This window comes from Neopsephotus bourkii, unplaced genomic scaffold, assembly GCF_033783945.1.
Source record: "Neopsephotus bourkii isolate Nb327-2 ecotype Australia unplaced genomic scaffold, CSIRO-AGI_Nbou_v1 NB_889, whole genome shotgun sequence".
Lineage (NCBI taxonomy): Eukaryota > Metazoa > Chordata > Aves > Psittaciformes > Psittacidae > Neopsephotus > Neopsephotus bourkii.
The window spans coordinates 1-16,791 of record NW_026901383.1 but is presented as its reverse complement, the minus strand read 5'-3'; the positions used below and the strand labels follow the sequence as shown (position 1 = coordinate 16,791).

Below are 16,791 nucleotides of genomic sequence, written 5' to 3'. Positions count from 1 at the left end.
GGTCACTGCAGCCAAGGCTGCCATTGACCATCACCACTTCAACCAGACCCTCCTTGTTGGTGAGTACTGGATCCAGCAGCGTTCCTCTCCTTGTTGGTTTGTCCACCATTTGCATGAAGAAGTTATCATCAATGCACTGGAGGAACCTCCTAGACTGTGAATGATTGGCTGTGTGAGCCTGCCAGCAAATATCGGGGTAGTTAAAATCCCCCATGAGGACCAAGGCTTCACCCACCTGCACCTCCAGGAGTTCTTTGCAGCCATGCTCTATGTGCTGGAGGACAACGTGGAGGTGGTTGGTGACTCAAGGGATATCTCAAAGGATGTAAAGGTGTTGCTAGAAAGCTACAGCGAGTCCAGGGAGGAGCTGAAGGTCACAGTGAGGTTCCTGTGCGGTTTGGTGAGCCAAGGATGCAGAGAGTACATGGACAACACCATCGGGTGCAGAACCTCAGCACGAGCCAAGGAGGAGCTGCTGAGGTGGCTGCAGGGGAGGCACGGAGGCACCTCCCAGCCTGGCCAAGGGGTGAAGCTGGCCCGGTTGGACACGTTCCACTTCTTGTTTGAGATGAACGATGAGAGCTTCGCACGAAGGGCATGGGGGCTTCACTGACGTGGAGCTGCAGGACACGAAGCTGACCCTGTACGACCAAATGGCTCTTGCCTTCTGCATCAGGCACTGGCCTGGGCTGGGCTCTGTCACCCTCCGGGGATGCTCCTTCCACCAACAGGACCCCAAGTCCAAGGCGGCAGCATCAGTGCCCCGGTAAGTACTGCTCCAGAGACCCAAAATCCCAGAGATTCCTCCTTTCCCACCCCAAAGGATGCTTCTAAAGGCACTTGAGCTCCTTGCCCTCAAACACCTTGTCCTTTGCTGGGGTTTAGCTCCTCCCACCAAAACTTGTCCTTTCGTGGATTCATAGATGAGTTTGGGTTGGAAGGGACCTTCAAAGCTCATCCAGTCCAACCCCTGCCACGAGCAGGGACATCTTCATCTAGATCAGGTTGTCCAGAACCACATCCAGCCTGGCCTGGAATGCCTCCAGGAATGGAGATGGAGCATCTTGGCCTTAACAAACCCATCTGTGCCCAGGGGCTCATCTGGCTTCACATCCCCCTGCTTGCATGCAAAGAGCAGAGCCCCGATGAGGAAACTTTAAGCGCACCCCAAGCTCTGCTCGTGCTCCTTTGTGCCTCCAAAGCCACGGGGGTCCCTCCCAAGAGCTGGTGCCAAGCTCTGCTGTGCCGGTGCCAAATCCAGGCGCTCCTGGTGAAAGCCACCCGTGGCTCTGTGCCCTGCAGCTCTGGTCCCTCGGATGCCGGAGCACAGCCCGGTCCCATGGCTCAGCAGCAGCCCCAGGAGCTGCATTCCCCCATGGATGTGCTCTGCCGGGCGCTGCGGCACCCTGGTAGTGACCTGCGGGTGCTCCGGTAAGAGGCTGAGCTGGGGTGGGTGGGTGCTGGAGGGGAGCACATGGGTGCTGCTCTAGGGTGGATAAGAGGGAGCTATAGGGTGAGGCCAGGCTTTCATTGGCCATGGGAGGGGTGGTCCCTCCATGCTGATTGGCTGTGGGGTGAGAGGGTGGGGTCCCTCCATGGTGATTGGCTGGGGAGTGAGAGGGTGGGATCGCCCCATGGTGATTGGCCCTGCAATGGGTGGGTGAGGTCCCTCATGATGATTGGCTGTGCTAAGGGTGAATGTGTGCTCTCCATGCTGATTGGTCGTGAGGTGCCTTGAGGCTGATTGCCTGGGAAGGGGGGTGTGGGAAGGTGGGGACACTCCATGCTGATTGGCTGTGCTTAGAGTGAGAGTGTTCCCTCCATGCTGATTGGCCAGGTGGTGGGTTGGTGTGTTCCTTTGAGGTTGATTGGCTATCTGGTGGGTGGGCATGGCCCCTCGATGCTGATTGGCTGGTGGGGCGGGTTGGCGTGGTTCCCCCCATGCCCATTGGCCGGTGGCGGTGGGGGGGTTCTGTCTGGGCTGTCCCGCAGGCTGCAGTGGTGCCGGCTGCCCGAGAGCTGCTGCTGGCCCAGCACCGCAGCCTGGAGCGCCTGGAGCTGGGGGACACCGCGCTGGGGGACCGCGGCGTGCGCCTGCTGTGCCAGGGGCTGCGGCAGCCCGGCTGCTGCCTGCGTGCACTGCGGTGAGAGCCCCGGCACGCGGCGTGTCCCTGAGCATCCCCCAGCATCCCTGGGCATCCCCATGGCACCCACAGGCATCCCTGAGCATCCCCATGGCAACCCCGGGAGCCACTGAGCATCCCCATGGCAGCATCCCTGAGCATCCCCATGGCAACCCCGGGAGCCACTAAGCATCCCCATGGCACCCGCAGGCATCCCTGAGCATCCCCCTCGTATCCCTGGGCACCACTGGGAATCCCCATAGCAACCCCGGTCATCCGTGAGCATCCCTATAGCACCCACGGGCACCCCAGAGCATCCCCATGGCAACCACGGGGACACCTGAGTATCCCCATGGCACCCACAGGCATCCCTGAGCATCCCCATGGCAACTACAGGTCCCTGAATATCCCCCTGGTACCCAAGGGCATCCCATAGCATCCCCCCAGCACCCCCGGGCATCCCTGGGCATTCCCCCGGTACCATCTGGCATTCTCGAGCATCCAGAGCATCCCCATGGCATCCCCCCGTGCATCCCCAGCATCCCCCTGGCATCCCTGAGCATCCCTTTGGACACCCACAGACCTCCCATAGCATTCCCCAGCAACCCTGCACATCCCTGAGCACCCTCCTGGCACCCCACAGCATCCCTGGGCATTTCCCAGGCAGCCAAAGCCCTGGGGCGGATGGGAGCACTGCAATGGTACCCAAAGGATCCGCCTGGGCTGGCCTCATCCCTGTGTCCCGCTCTCTCAGGGCACTGGCTCCGGGTTAGGACCACGGTGGGGTGGCACTGAGGCTCTTTCCCTGCAGTCTGCGCTATTCCCGCCTCAGCAGCGCCTGCTGCAAGGACCTGGCCGCTGTGCTGAGCACCAGCCCCTGCCTGGAGGAGCTGGATTTGTCCTTCAGCGAGGGGCTGCGGGACGCGGGTGCCGCCAGCTCCGGAGCCCCTCCTGCCCGCTGCGGGCCCTGGGGTAAGGGGCTGGCTGTGCCCTTGCACCCCTGTGCGAGTGCCGAGGGCTCAGGGAGGGACAGGAGGGGCATGGAACCTGCCCCAAGCATGGGGGCGCAGGGAGGAGCTGCTGCCTGGGCCCTTGCATCTGCATCCGCTGGGATCGGGGCAGAACCGCTCCACGTCCTTCCCTCTCCCGTTTCCCAGCTGTGGGGAGCAGATCCATAGAGATCTCGATAGACCCCATCTATTGCTGGGAACACGCGTGTTGGTGTTGCTGGATGCCAAATAAAGGCGCTGGGGCCCTTATTCCCTTTTCTTCCTCCGCCCTTCTCCCTGCCCCACTCACACCCAGGGACCCATCTGTAGGTCCAGCTCCTGCCGCACATCCCCAAGGGATGGTTGATGTCCCCGGGAGCAAGGTGCCAGCCTGGAAGTGAGTCTCCAGCCAGCTTGGGAGTTTTAATAGGGAAAACCATGGGAATTCACGGTGAAACTAAACCCAGATCCCTGCAGCGCTGCTGCAAGAGGGACACCGGAGCTGCTGTGCTGTGGTCCTGGGCACGGAGAGGTGACCTCCATGGCCGGGGCCACCCGTCCTTGGGGACAGAGCCCCAGCACCCGCACTTGTGTCCCCGTGGCCTCGTGTGCTGCGGCCGCAGCATCCTCACAGCAATGTCCCCAAGGTGCCAACGTCAGCATCATCGTAGCCTGTGTCCCCTGGGGGCTGCTCCGGGGGGTCCCCTGTGCCCCCTGGGGGGGGACGGCTCCCACCTTGGGGGCAGCAGAGGCTGGTGCCTTAGTGGGGGCCGCTAAACCCCATCTGGATCTTGCTGCAGCCCCATGGATTTGCTGCTGCTCCCCCCCAGCCACCGCAGCCAAGCCCCCCCCGAGGTGGCTCTGCAGGGCACAGGGACACTCACCTGCATGTGCCACCCCCTCGGGGGTGTCCCCAGTGCCAAGGGACTCCTCTGGCAGAGCCTCGGCGTCATCGTAGCCATCGGGGGGTCCGTCCTCAGGCAGGGCAGGGGGGCCTGGGGCAGCGATGGGGAGGGGATGGGGGTGACCCGGAGGCCGTGGCAGGGCTCTGGCTGTGTCACCCCCCCTCCATACACAGAACCAGGGGTGCCCGGGGGGCGCTGGGGCTGCTCATCCAGAGCCACAGCTGAGCTGGGCTCATCCAGGCCAGGGGACCCCGTGTCTCATTAACTCCCCTGTCCTAAGGGGGCGTCCCTGCCGGGATCCTGTCCCCATGTCCCTACCTGGGGCTGTGCCGGGGTCACTCTCCTCCACATCCTCTGCAGTGTAATAGGGCAGCTTCGTCTCTGAGCCCTCTGTTGGGGAGCCTGGTGGGGAGAGGGCACAGTGGGACAGGGGACACCCACACGCCACGGGATGAGCCGCAGCCACACCGCCAGGAGCCAGGGCTGTGGTGGGGCCGCGGGGCAGAGCTACCCCAGTACGGGCACACGTGCACCAACCTGGGCGACTGGGCACCTTCTGGTACTCCGGCATCCCGGTGTAGTCCAGCTCCTCATAGACAGCATCCAGGGCTCTGCCAGGCTCTGGAATAACAGCAGCAGCGCTCAGCAGGAGCAGCGGGGTCACCAATGACCCCCTCTGAGCCCCGGGACCCCCAAAGCAGCTCTGCGCCGCAGCACCCACCTCGTGGCCCAGCCCAGGCCCGGTACATCTGCAGAGCCAGGGCAGCGAGCGCCAGGCACAGCAGCACCCCCAGCACCGCGCACAGCACCGTGGGCACCGGCACCGGCCCCGTGGCTGGCCGCGGGGTGCTGGCCCTGGGGACACCTGCGGGGCCATGGGAGGAGCAAGGTGAAGCGAGGCCGTGGAGCGCGGCCGGCCCGGCGCAGGCCTCAGCATCAGAGCTACCTGTGAGCGTGGGGCTCCCTGGGGACGGGCTGAGCATCCCCTCGGCGCCGTCCTCAGCGCACACCACATGCGCGTCCCCGCCGGGCCCGCACGGCTGCAGGCGCCAGGGAGCCGAGGGGCAGCGCCACAGCGAGCGGGCCCCGTCCTCGCAGCGCACCCAGGCGAGCCAGGCGGGGGCCGGGAGCGGGGCAGCGCCGGCCCCGAGGCTGCCCCCGTCCCCGCAGCCCAGCTGCCTGCAGGCGGCGGCGGCCGTGGCCGGGCTGGTGCCGTCGGCGCACACGCGGCCCCACGTCCCGTTGTAGAGGAGCTCCAAGTGCCCGCTGCAGCGGCCGCTGCCGCCCGCCAGCCGCACGGAGAGCTGCCCTAGCCGCGGGGGGCAAGGCGGGGGTCACCGCACGGCTCCGGCTGCGCGCCCCCGCCCTGCCCGTGCCCGTGCCCGTGGCCGTGGCCGCCACTGACCTGAGCACACGGCGCCGGCCCCGCCGCCGAGCCGGCAGCCGCGCTGCGCTGGGGCCGGGCAATCCCAAAGGGACGCCTCGCTGCCGGCGCGGCGCCGGGCGCCCGCCCACGGCGGGGCCGCCCGGGCCGAGCGAGCAGGAGCCGGGCGCGTGGCGCTGCCCCGCAGCCCAGCTGCCGGCACACGACGGCGGCGTCCGGGATGTCCACGCGTCCTGGCGCACGGGGCTCCAACGGCCTCAACGTGGAGCTTCCGCACGCCCGGCACAGCGCCGGGCCCCCCGCCAGCCTCAGCCGCCGGCTGCCTGCGGGGCACGGACGGGATGCACCAGGGGCTGCTGCCTGCGGGGCCCCCACCGCCCGGCCCATAGCGGGGCACTCACTCCCTCACTCCCTCACTCACCGGAGCACACAAGAGCCAGAGCCTCGCCAGCGCCGCTCCCAGCACTGGCCCTGCCCGAGACGTTGCACTGCGCCAGGGCGTCCTCGCTGCCCGCGCACTGCACCTCCTGCAGCCCCACGCCGCCGGGGCCCGCCACGGGGTACACCCGCTCCAGCTCGCCGCAGCCCAGCTCCCGGCACGCCACGGTGGCCGCCTGGGGGGCCCGGAGCCCCGCGGACACAGCGGCCCAGCTGCCCGGGCTCGTGGGGACCTCCAGCCGCCCCTCGCACCGGCTCTGCCCCTCCAGCAGCCGCAGGGGCTCGGCAGCGCCTGCAGGATCCACCCGAGAAGCTGGGGCTGCCCCATCCCTGGCAGTGCTCGAGGCCAGCTTGGACACGGGGGCTGGGAGCAAGCTGCTCCAGTGGAAGGGGTCCCTGCCCGTGGCACTGCTTGGAACCGGATGGGCTTTAAGCTCCCTTCAACCCAAACCAGGCTGGGATTCTGTGCTAAAGCACCGGCGGTGCTATGGGGTGGCAGCACAAGGTCCCGGGACGATGCTGGGCCCCAGCTCAGCCCCCCCCCTTCACCCCAAAGGACCCCGCATCCTCCATTCCCAGTGCTTGGGGGGTCCCCACAGCCCCACGAGGCTCTTCCCCCCCGGGTCCCGCACGCACCTGAGCACTCGACCGCAGCAGCGTGCCCGGGGGGGCAGCTTGGCTCCCCCAGCACCGCCACGGGGCACTGGCCTGGGTGCTGCTCGCTGCCGCTGCAGCCAAAGGCATCCACGCGCAGGGTCCCGTTCCCGCTGCCGAAGGAGCCTCCCGGGAGCACGGCGCTGGCAGGGCCGCAGCCCAGGTGGTGGCAGAGGACATGGGCATCGGGCAGGTCCCAGGCGCTGGCGCAGAGGGACCCCCACGTCCCCCCTGCCATCACCTCCACCCGCCCGGCGCAGCGCGAGCTGTGGTTCGCCAGCCGGAAGCCGCTGTAGGCTGGGGCACAACGGGGGTTGGGGGGTGACAAGGGCGCAGGGGGACCCCCAGCACCCCCCGCTGGCCCCGCTGCTTACACGAGCAGACGATGCTGGCGTGGCCGCTGCAGGCCTGGGCGCTCCGTGCCCGCTGCCTGCAGGCGCTCAGGAGGAGCTCGCTGCCGCTGCACTCGAATCCTGCGTCCCATTGCGGCTCCGATGCCGCCGGGAACAGGCCGGCCCCGGGCACAGCCAGCACCGAGCCGCAGCCCAGCTCCGGCACACGACCTGGGAACCCTCCAGCTGCCCCCACAGCCTCCTCACAGAGCCCGGCCCACGCTCGGCCCTGCCGCACCTCCAGCCGCCCCGCGCAGGGGCCATCGCCACCAACCAGCCGGGAGAAGCCTGCGGGGAGAGGCCCCGCGGCGGTGCGCAGGGATCGGAGCAGCCCTGACGGGAAGGACTTGGGCTGCTGCCTGAGGAGCAGCTCCCCACGACCCGGCTTCAGGGAGCGCTTGAGACCAGAACCCCCCCGGCTCCGTGTGCTGGGCTGCACCCCCAGAGCGTGAGCAGCAGCTCCGGGAGGGGATCCTGCCCCTCTGCTGCGGGAACGGGAGAAGGGTCCTCAGTATTAGAGGGCCTTAGAGATGTTGGGGCAAGGGTAGAGGAGGCCACGAGGATGCTCAGGGACTGGAGCAGCTCCTGTATGGAGCCAGGCTGAGAACATTGGGGCTGCATGGAGAGCTCAGAGCAGCTTCCAGTGTCTGAAGGGGCTAGAGAGATGCTTGGAAGGGACCCTCATCAGGGAGTGCAGCGATAGGACAAGGGGTGATGGGTTCAGATTGAAACAGGGGGGATCCAGGTTGGAGATAAAGCAGAAGCTCTTCCCTGTGAGGGTGCTGAGGCGCTGGCACAGGGTGCCCAGAGAAGCTGTGGCTGCCCCATCCCTGGCAGTGCTCAAGGCCAGGTTGGACACAGGGGCTTGGAGCAAGCTGCTCCAGTGGAAGGGGTTGGGGTTGGGGCTGGAGGAGCTTTAAGCTCCCTTCAACCCAGACCTGGGGCTCTGTGCTCTGCCAGCACCAGCTACCGGCTCCTACCTTGGCAGACGACGGCAGTGTCATAGTCGTGGAAGCCGTCATAGGGCCCCCAGCCCCTCACCTCGCACTCCCAAAGCGCTTTCTCGTGCCCGCGGCAGTTCACCAGTGCCATGTTGACAGGGGGGTCACCGCTGCTGTAGCTGCTGCCTTTCATGTAGGCGCTGGTGGCCGAGCCGCAGCCCAGCTGCTGGCAAACCACCTCCGCATCCATCATGTCCCACGAGTCATCTGCCACCGAGCCCCAGCGTCCCCGCAGCTTCACCTCCACCTTCCCATCGCAGGGACCGCTGCCGCCCGCCAGCCTCAGCTCCAACGCGTCTGCACCACGGCACCGGCCCAGCCTCAGCCATAGCCAGCGCCGCGGCACACGGCCGGTGTCCCGGCACCACCGGCATCCCCCTCCTCACCTGTGCAGGTCACCCCCACATCGCGCTCGTGGCCGCAGAAGTGCTCGCCCCATCCGAAACTGGGACAATCCTGGAGCGTTGCCTCATAGCCGTTGCAGAAAACATGGAGCCAGATGCGGCCGGTGCCCTGCCCGAACGGAGCGTACGGGGACGCCGTGGCTGCCGTGCCACAGCCGAGCTGCCGGCACACCACGGTTCCCCTGCGGGTGTCCCAGTCGAAGTCGTAGCTGCAGACGGAGCCCCATTCACCTTCATGCTTCACCTCCAGCCTCCCGGCGCAGCGCCCACCACCACCCACCAGCCGCAGCTCATCGGGGCCCTGCGCCGTGCTCAGCTCAGCCTGGGGCTCTGCGGTGCTCCGCGGCTGCCCCACGCTGAGCTGCACCCACAGGAGAGCCCCCAGCACCCTCACAGGCACCATCTCGCACACCAGGAACCCCCCCCCTGCCTCCTGGGTCGGGCTGGGTGATTTATAGGCAGCGCCGCAGCCAATGGAGGCAGCAGCACCTTCTGAGCCCGTTATCAGTTGGGTTATCTCCCATGTGGGGAGGCCTCGGGCTCCAATAACCTGCTCCGTGCCCAAATATGAGGCTCGGCTCCGTTTCTGGCGTCACACACCTTGCCGGGGGGGGTCGGAGCCCGGATGCCCCCAGTCTGAACCCCCCATAGGCGCTGCAACAGGGTGCTCAGACTCATCCTGCATCCCCCCATGGCACTGACCCTGCTGCGGCGCCTGCCAAGAGCCCAATGGCAACAGGATTCACCCCAAAACCTACCCAAACCCCCACAGGGCCGCTCTTAGCACCAGCACGGAGCAAAGCCCAAGGAGCCCGGGCACAGCAGCACCCATCCTTGGGGTGCTCCCCTCCATAGGGTGCCTGCAGACCCGGAGTCGAGGGGCCCTGAGGTGGCAGCAGCCCCCCCCCGCCTCACCGCGGTGCCTGCAGGTGGCCCATGGCGCTGCCGGCAGCTGTGGCAGGCAGGAAGGAGGCGGTTTCCCCCCCTGCAAGCAGGGACCCGCTGTCGGCATCGACCACACGCAGCTCCCCAGCCACCTGCGGGGCTCCCGATAACGCCGCAGCGGCACCTGCCTGCGCTGATGCCGCCCAGAGGGGCACGGAGCCCATCCGCAGCCGCTGGGGACCCACCGGGCCAAGCCGGGAGCAGCAGCAACACCCGACGGGGGCAGGAGGTGCAAGGAGCAGGAGCGAGCTCCAGGGCTCGCTGGAGCCGGGCTTCACCTGGCGGACTCCATCAGCGCTGAGCAGCGCCGGCGGCCACAGGGGAAATGAATGGAGAGGCTGCGGAGGCAGCTTCCCCTTGAAGAGCTGCTGATGGCAAAGGCACCGACGTGCTGGAACAGGGGTGAGCCAGGGCACATAGGAAACACGGGGGGCCGAGAGGCCCCTTGCAGCGGTGCCTGTGGCCCAGGGGCTGTGCCCACCGCGAGCCAGGAACCGGCTGCCTTCAGACGTCCCCGTTATCACCGTGGGGAGCGCACGGGGCTGCCCCAGCGCTGGCGGCCCCCGGCACGTCCCCCATGGCAGGACCCTGCCTGACCCTGCTGCCCGCCCGTGGCTCCCCACGGGGGCACAACACCGGGAGCGCCCCGCACCGCCCCGCGCGGCCCGTGCGGGCCGCTCCCAAACGGCACAAACGGGTTCGATGCGGAACGGCTCCGTTAGCTCCGCGACGGGAGCGCGGGAAGAGGGCGCGCCAACGCCGCGCCTGACCCCGCCCATTCAGGGGCTGGCCCGCGCCCCCTCCTTGGTCCAGCCTGAATCGGAGCTGAGCTCTGACCCCCAGGGCAGCCCGACCTTTCTCCCCCTCTTCCTCAATGGAGAGAATCCCAAGGAAAGGAGTACACCATCCGATCCAGAGAATCACAGAATCCCAAGGGTTGGAAGGGACCTCAGAAGATATCATCTGGTCCAACCCCCCTGCAAGAGCAGGGTAACCTAGAGTACATCCCACAGGAACTTGTCCAGGCGGGCCTTGAATATCTCCAATGTGGGAGCCTCCACAACCCGCCTGGGCAACCTGTTCCAGTGCTCTGGCACTCTCACAGTAAAGAAGTTCTTCCTGATGTTCACATGGAACCTTCTATGCTCCAGTTCACACCCATTGCCCCTTGTCCTGTCACTGGACATCACTGAAAAAAACCTAGCTCCATCATCCTCACACTCACCCTTTACAGATTTGTAACCATTGTTTAGGTCACCCCTCAGTCTCCTCCAAGTTTAAGAGACCCAGCTCCCTCGCACCCTTTCTAATGTACCCTAGGATGCCATTGGCCTTCTTGGCCACAAGGGCACATTGCTGGCTCACGTTCATCCTCCTAACCACCAGGACCCCCAGGTCCCTTTCCCCTTCACTCCTTCCCAGCAGGTCAACCCCCAACCTGTACTGGTACATGGGGTTGTTCTTCCCCAGATGCCAGACTCTACACTTGCCCTTGTTGAATTGCATCAAGTTTCTCCCCCCCCAACTCTCCAGCCTGTCCAGGTCTCGCTGAATGGCAGCACAGCCTTCTGCTGTGTCAGCCACTCCTCCCAGTTCAGTGTCATCAGCGAACCTGCTGAGGGTACACTCAGTTCCCTCATCCAGGGCGCTGAGGAAAGTATTAAACAGCCCTGGTCCCAGCACCGACCCCTGAGGTGCTCCACTGGTCACAGACCTCCAGCTAGATTCTGCCCCATTGACCACAACTCTGCCTTCTTCCCTTCAACCAGCTCTTGATCCACCTCACTGCCTGATCATCAAGCCCACACTTCCTTAGCTTATCTATGAGGATGCTGTGGGAGACAGTATCAAATGCCTTACTGAAATCAAGAGAAACCACATCTACCGCTCTACCATCATCCATCCACCGTTACTCCCTCATAGAAGGCTATAAGGTTGGTCAAACATGACTTCCCCTTGGTAAAATCATGTTGGCTGCTCTTAATGACCCCCTCATCCTTGGTATGTCTAGAGATGGTGTCAAGAATAAGATGTTCCATCACCTTTCCAGGGATGGAGCTAAGGCTGACCTGTCTATAATTACCCGGCTCCTCCTTCTTGCCCTTCTTACAGACTGGCATGACACTTGCCACCCTGGAATCCTCAGGCACCTCTCCTCTTTCCCACGACTTACCAAAGGTGATGGAGAGTGGCCGAGCAATGACCTCCGCCAGCTCCCTCAGCACCCATGGGTGTATTCCATCCAGACCCATTGATTTATAGATGTCCAGATTGCTTAACTGATCCCTAACCCAATCCTCATCTACCAAAGCAAACTCCTCCTTTGTCCTGGCTCCTGCTGGGGCTACAGGAATCTTGGGCCCGTGGGGAGAGTCTGCAGGAGTAAAGACAGAGGCAAAGAAGGCATTCAGCACCTCTGCCTTCCTTAAATCCTCTGTCTCCAGGGCACCCACCTCGTTCAGCAATGGGCCTATATTGCCTCTTGTGTTAGTTTTATCCCCTATGTATTTGAAAAAGCCCTTTCTATTGTCCTTACCCGACTTGCAAGATTAAGTTCCAAGGAGGCCTTAGCTCTCCTAATTGCCTCCCCACATCCTCTAACAACTGTCCTATCTTCCTCCCAAGTGGTCAGCCCCTCCTTCCATAATCCATATTCTCTTTTTCCACATGATTTTGCCCAGCAATTCCTTGTTTAACCATGCTGGTCTCCTGGCTCCCTTACTTGATTTCCTACCCATTGGGACACTCTGATCCTGAGCTAGAAGAAGTGGTCCTTAAATGCTGACCAACTATCTTGAGCCCCTTTACCACCTAATACCCTTTCCCATGAAACTTCCCTTAGCAACTGATTGAAGAGGCCAATGTTGGCCCTTTGGAAATCCAGAATTGTGGCCTTGCTAGGTATTCTATTCCTCCCACACAGGATCCTAAACTCCACCATCTCATGGTCACTGCAGCCAAGGCTGCCATTGACCATCACCACTTCAACCAGACCCTCCTTGTTGGTGAGTGCTAGATCCAGCAGCGCTCCTCTCCTTGTTGGTTTGTCCACCATTTGCATGAAGAAGTTATCATCAATGCACTGGAGGAACCTCCTAGACTGTGAATGATTGGCTGTGTGAGCCTGCCAGCAAATATCGGGGCAGTTAAAATCCCCCATAAGAACCAAGGCATGTAGTCATGAGGCTGCTTTCAGCTGCCTGTAGAAAGCCTCATCGACTCCTTCATCCTGATCAGGAGGTCTATAATAGACCCCCACATCTGTATCACCCGTACCAGTCTGTCCCTTAATGTGTACCCACAGACTTTCCACTTGCTCCTCATCTGCCCCTGGACAGAACTCAATACATTCTAGTCGCTCTCTCACATACAGAGCAACCCCACCACCTCGCTTTGCTGACCTAGCCTTCCTAAACAGGACATCGCCATCCGTGACCCCATTCCATTCACGTGAGCTCTCCCACCTTGTCTCTGTAATTGCCACCAGATCATAACCTTTAGACCGCACACAGACTTCTAACTCCTCCTGTTCATTCCCCATGCTGTGTGCATTGGTGTACAAGCATTGCAGGGGGCGAGCAGAGCACGCTCGTGGCACCCTTGGGAGTCCGGAGGCCTTCTGGTCTTCATTAATACTAGAACAATGCCCCACCAGTTCAGACCCAGCTACACCCCCCTTGCACTTTGAGTCTAACCTAAAGCTCTGTGAGTGAGCTCTGTTGACTCTCGCCCTGATACACTTTTTCCCCTGTGGGACAGGGTCTAAACAGCTATCCTTTCCCTCTAATGGAGCAATAGATTGAGAGTCCTCCCTAGTGCACCATCCTTCAAGCCCTAGCATGCTTCTCTTGGGCTTGTCCCCAGCAGACCCAGTTATCTCCCCTTCCCCCTTCATATCTAGTTTAAAGCCCTGTCAATGAGCCCTGCTGACTCCTGCCCCAAAAACCTTTTCCCCCTCTGGGACTGGTGTATCCCACCCACCACCAGCAAATCAGGTGTCTCACATAGCACCCCATGATTAAAAAAGCCAAACCCCTGCCTTTGGCACCAGTCCCATAGCCATATATTAATCTGCAGACTCTTTCTATTTATCTCTTCTCCCTTGCTTGTAACAGGGATGGAGGCAAACACCACTTGCCCTCCAGACCCTCTAACCAGCCGTCCCAGGGCCCTGAACTCTCTCTTCATTGCCCTGGCCCTCCTTGTAATAATTTCATCAGTGCCAACCTGAAGAACCAGCAGCAGATAGTAGTCAGAGGGCTGCACCAGCTCAGAGAGCTTCCTTTTAACATCTCTAAGCTGAGCCCCAGGTAGGCAGCAGACTTCCCTGTGGGATGGGTCTGGTCGACAAATGGGCCCTTCTGCTCCCCTCAGAAGGGAGTCACCCACCACAATTACTCCTCTGTTCTTCTTGGTTGGTGAAGTTCTAAGGCACGAGGGTGAGTGAAGCCCTCGGTGACTCACTAGTTAGATCTACCCCTCCATCTCCATTTACCTGGCCCTGTAGTTCCAAGGCTTCATACCTGTTATTCAAGGGTAACTGGGAGGAAGGAAGGGATTGTGAGGGTTTTCGCTTACGTCTCCAAGGAGGGACCTCCCTCCATACCTCCTTGTTCCTTAGGTTCACTCCTTCTATCTGATGGTAGGAAGGAAGGGGATCCACCACTTGCCCAACCACCTCCCTCTGCCCTTGCCTTAGGTGTGGCTCCACCAATCCATTTCACTTTCAATTCCCTGATGGCTCTCAACCTTCCCACCTCCTCCCTCAGTTCAATCACCTGCCTGAGCAGATCATTTATTCACTCACACCGCACACAAGCGGTGTCACCGGCTCCCTCCGATACAAGTGCCAGGCTCAGGCATTTCCTGCAGCCAGAGGCCTGCAGGGCCGTGTGTCAGCAGGAAGGCTCAGTCTGGGTACTCACATCACTCCTCTCTGTGGCTTTCATCGTGTTGTGACCATGATCTGGCCGATGGGTTCGCCTACGTCTCTCCGCACAAGCAAGCAGTCCTTGCTCCTCCTGCGCTCCAGGGGAACCCTCTTGATCAGGCGGTTCTCCACCGGCTCTGCTGCCTGCACAAACTGCCCCGACCCGCTCCGTTCGCCGCGCTCCCAGGGCAGGATTTAACCACTCACAGCTGCCACCGAGCCTCCTGGCTGCGCCCCCGCTGAGTCAGCTCCTCCAGCGACCTGAGCTGAGCTGAGCTGAGCTGAGCTGCCTGCTCCTGGGCAGGTCCTGTCGAGGACTCGAGGCTCCCTCCTCGGTGGCTCTTGTCCCTCCGAGCTGAGGCTCCTGGACGCCGCCCTCGCTTCTCTCCACTCCGGTGTTGAAGGCGTCCTCTCTGAGGGCCACTCACCCCAGCAGACCCAAACACCTTGTCCTTTGCTGGGGTTTAGCTCCTCCCACCAAAACTTGTCCTTTCGTGGATTCATAGATGAGATTGGGTTGGAAGGGGCCTTCAAAGCTCATCCAGTCCAACCCCTGCCACGAGCAGGGACATCTTCATCTAGATCAGGTTGTCCAGAACCACATCCAGCCTGGCCTGGAATGCCTCCAGGGATGGTGATGGAGCATCTTGGCCTTAACAAACCCATCTGTGCCCAGGGGCTCATCTGGCTTCACATCCCCCTGCTTGCATGCAAAGAGCAGAGCCCCGATGAGGAAACTTTAAGCGCACCCCAAGCTCTGCTCGTGCTCCTTTGTGCCTCCAAAGCCACGGGGGTCCCTCCCAAGAGCTGGTGCCAAGCTCTGCTGTGCCGGTGCCAAATCCAGGCGCTCCTGGTGAACGCCACCCGTGGCTCTGTGCCCTGCAGCTCTGGTCCCTCGGATGCCGGAGCACAGCCCGGTCCCATGGCTCAGCAGCAGCCCCAGGAGCTGAATTCCCCCATGGATGTGCTCTGCCGGGCGCTGCGGCACCCTGGTAGTGACCTGCGGGTGCTCCGGTAAGAGGCTGAGCTGGGGTGAGTGGGTGCTGGAGGAGAGCACATGGGTGCTGCTCTAGGGTGGATAAGAGGGAGCAACAGGGTGAGGCCAGGCTTTCATTGGCCATGGGAGGGGTGGTCCCTCCATGCTGATTGGCTGTGGGGTGAGAGGGTGGGGTCCCTCCATGGTGATTGGCTGGGGAGTGAGAGGGTGGGATCGCCCCATGGTGATTGGCCCTGCAATGGGTGGGTGAAGACCCTCATGATGATTGGCTGTGCTAAGGGTGAATGTGTGCTCTCCATGCTGATTGGTCGTGAGGTGCCTTGAGGCTGATTGCCTGGGAGGGGGGATGTGGGAAGGTGGGGACTCTCCATGCTGATTGGCTGTGCTTAGAGTGAGAGTGTTCCCTCCATGCTGATTGGCCAGGTGGTGGGTTGGTGTGTTCCTTTGAGGCTGATTGGCCATGTGGTGGGTGGGCATGGCCCCTCGATGCTGATTGGCTGGTGGGGCGGGTTGGCGTGGTTCCCCCCATGCCCATTGGCCGGTGGCGGTGGGGGGTTTCTGTCTGGGCTGTCCCGCAGGCTGCAGTGGTGCCGGCTGCCCGAGAGCTGCTGCGTGGCATTGGCAGCACTGCTGGCCCAGCACCGCAGCCTGGAGCGCCTGGAGCTGGGGGACACCGCGCTGGGGGACCGCGGCGTGCGCCTGCTGTGCCAGGGGCTGCGGCAGCCCAGCTGCTGCCTGCGTGCACTGCGGTGAGAGCCCCGGCACGCGGCGTGTCCCTGAGCATCCCCAGCATCCGTGGGCATCCCCATGGCACCCACAGCATCCCTGAGCATCCCCATGGCACACACGGCATCCCTGAGCTTCTCCATGGCACCCACAGGCATCCCTGAGCATCTCCCTGGCAACACCGGGCAGCCCTGAGCATCCCCCAGCATCAGTGAGCATCCCCATGGCACCCACAGGCATACCAGAGCATCCCCTGAGCATCCCCATGGCAAACCCGGGAGCCACTGAGCATCCCCATGGCACCCACAGCCATCCCTGAGCATCCCCATAGCACCCACAGGTATCCCTGAGCATCCCCTTCGTACCCCTGGGCACCACTGGGAATCCCCATGTCAACCCCGGTCATACCTGAGCATCCCTACAGCACCCACGGGCACCCCAGAGCATGCTCATGGCACCCACGGGCACCAGTGGATATCCCCAAGGCACCCAGAGGCATCCCTGGGCATTGCCATGGCAACTACAGGCATCCCTGAATATCCCCCTGCTACCCACAGGCATCCCATAGCATCCCCCCAGCACCCCCAATCATCCTTGGGCATTCTGCCGGCATCCCTGTGCATCCCTGAGCATCCCCTTAGGAGCCCCAGCCTCCCTGAGCATCCCTTCCTGTACCCTCTCGCATCCCCGGGCATCCTGAGCATCCCCCTGACATCCCCCCCCTACATCCCCAGCATCCCTCTGGCATCTCTGAGCGTCCCTTTGGCACCCACAGACATCCCATAGCATTCCCCAGCACCCCTGGCCATCCCTGAGCATCCCCCAGCATCCCCAGCATTCCCAGCCATCCCTAAGCAAGCCCCTGGCACCTCTGGCCATTCCAATCTAGCACCTCCCAGCATC

The 16,791-nt window shown here is 62.9% G+C and overlaps 3 protein-coding genes across 3 annotated transcripts; 2 read left to right on the top strand and 1 right to left on the bottom strand.

The window, feature by feature from the left end:
* Positions 1-160: 160 nt before the first annotated feature.
* On the top strand, positions 161-3,513 carry LOC133214442 (NACHT, LRR and PYD domains-containing protein 3-like). Its single transcript, XM_061357343.1, is given in 7 exon segments — positions 161-597; positions 599-766; positions 1,303-1,431; positions 1,993-2,024; positions 2,027-2,144; positions 2,935-3,095; positions 3,470-3,513. Coding segments are annotated over 7 exon segments (1,089 nt in total).
* Positions 3,511-8,693, bottom strand: LOC133214441 (antigen WC1.1-like). Its single transcript, XM_061357342.1, is given in 15 exon segments — positions 3,511-3,847; positions 3,997-4,107; positions 4,336-4,419; positions 4,555-4,638; positions 4,739-5,326; positions 5,423-5,541; positions 5,543-5,575; positions 5,577-5,622; positions 5,625-5,695; positions 5,697-5,724; positions 5,823-6,131; positions 6,476-6,790; positions 6,868-7,173; positions 7,866-8,183; positions 8,273-8,693. Coding segments are annotated over 15 exon segments (2,940 nt in total). The 3' UTR covers positions 3,511-3,740.
* Positions 8,694-15,055: 6,362 nt separating this feature from the next.
* LOC133214448 (ribonuclease inhibitor-like) lies at positions 15,056-15,944 on the top strand. Its single transcript, XM_061357346.1, has 2 exons — positions 15,056-15,179; positions 15,741-15,944. The coding sequence occupies exons 1-2, from the start codon at positions 15,088-15,090 to the stop codon at positions 15,913-15,915; spliced, it is 267 nt and encodes an 88-aa protein (XP_061213330.1). The 5' UTR covers positions 15,056-15,087; the 3' UTR covers positions 15,916-15,944.
* Positions 15,945-16,791: the final 847 nt, after the last annotated feature.

What these genes read in the sequence shown, in the direction of transcription:
- LOC133214448 (XM_061357346.1), top strand. Translation starts at nt 15,088, where the DNA reads ATGGCTCAGCAGCAGCCCCAGGAGCTGAATTCCCCCATGGATGTGCTC. An exon ending in AGTGACCTGCGGGTGCTCCG is followed by an intron (nt 15,180 to 15,740) that starts GTAAGAGGCTGA and finishes GCTGTCCCGCAG; the next exon opens with GCTGCAGTGGTGCCGGCTGC.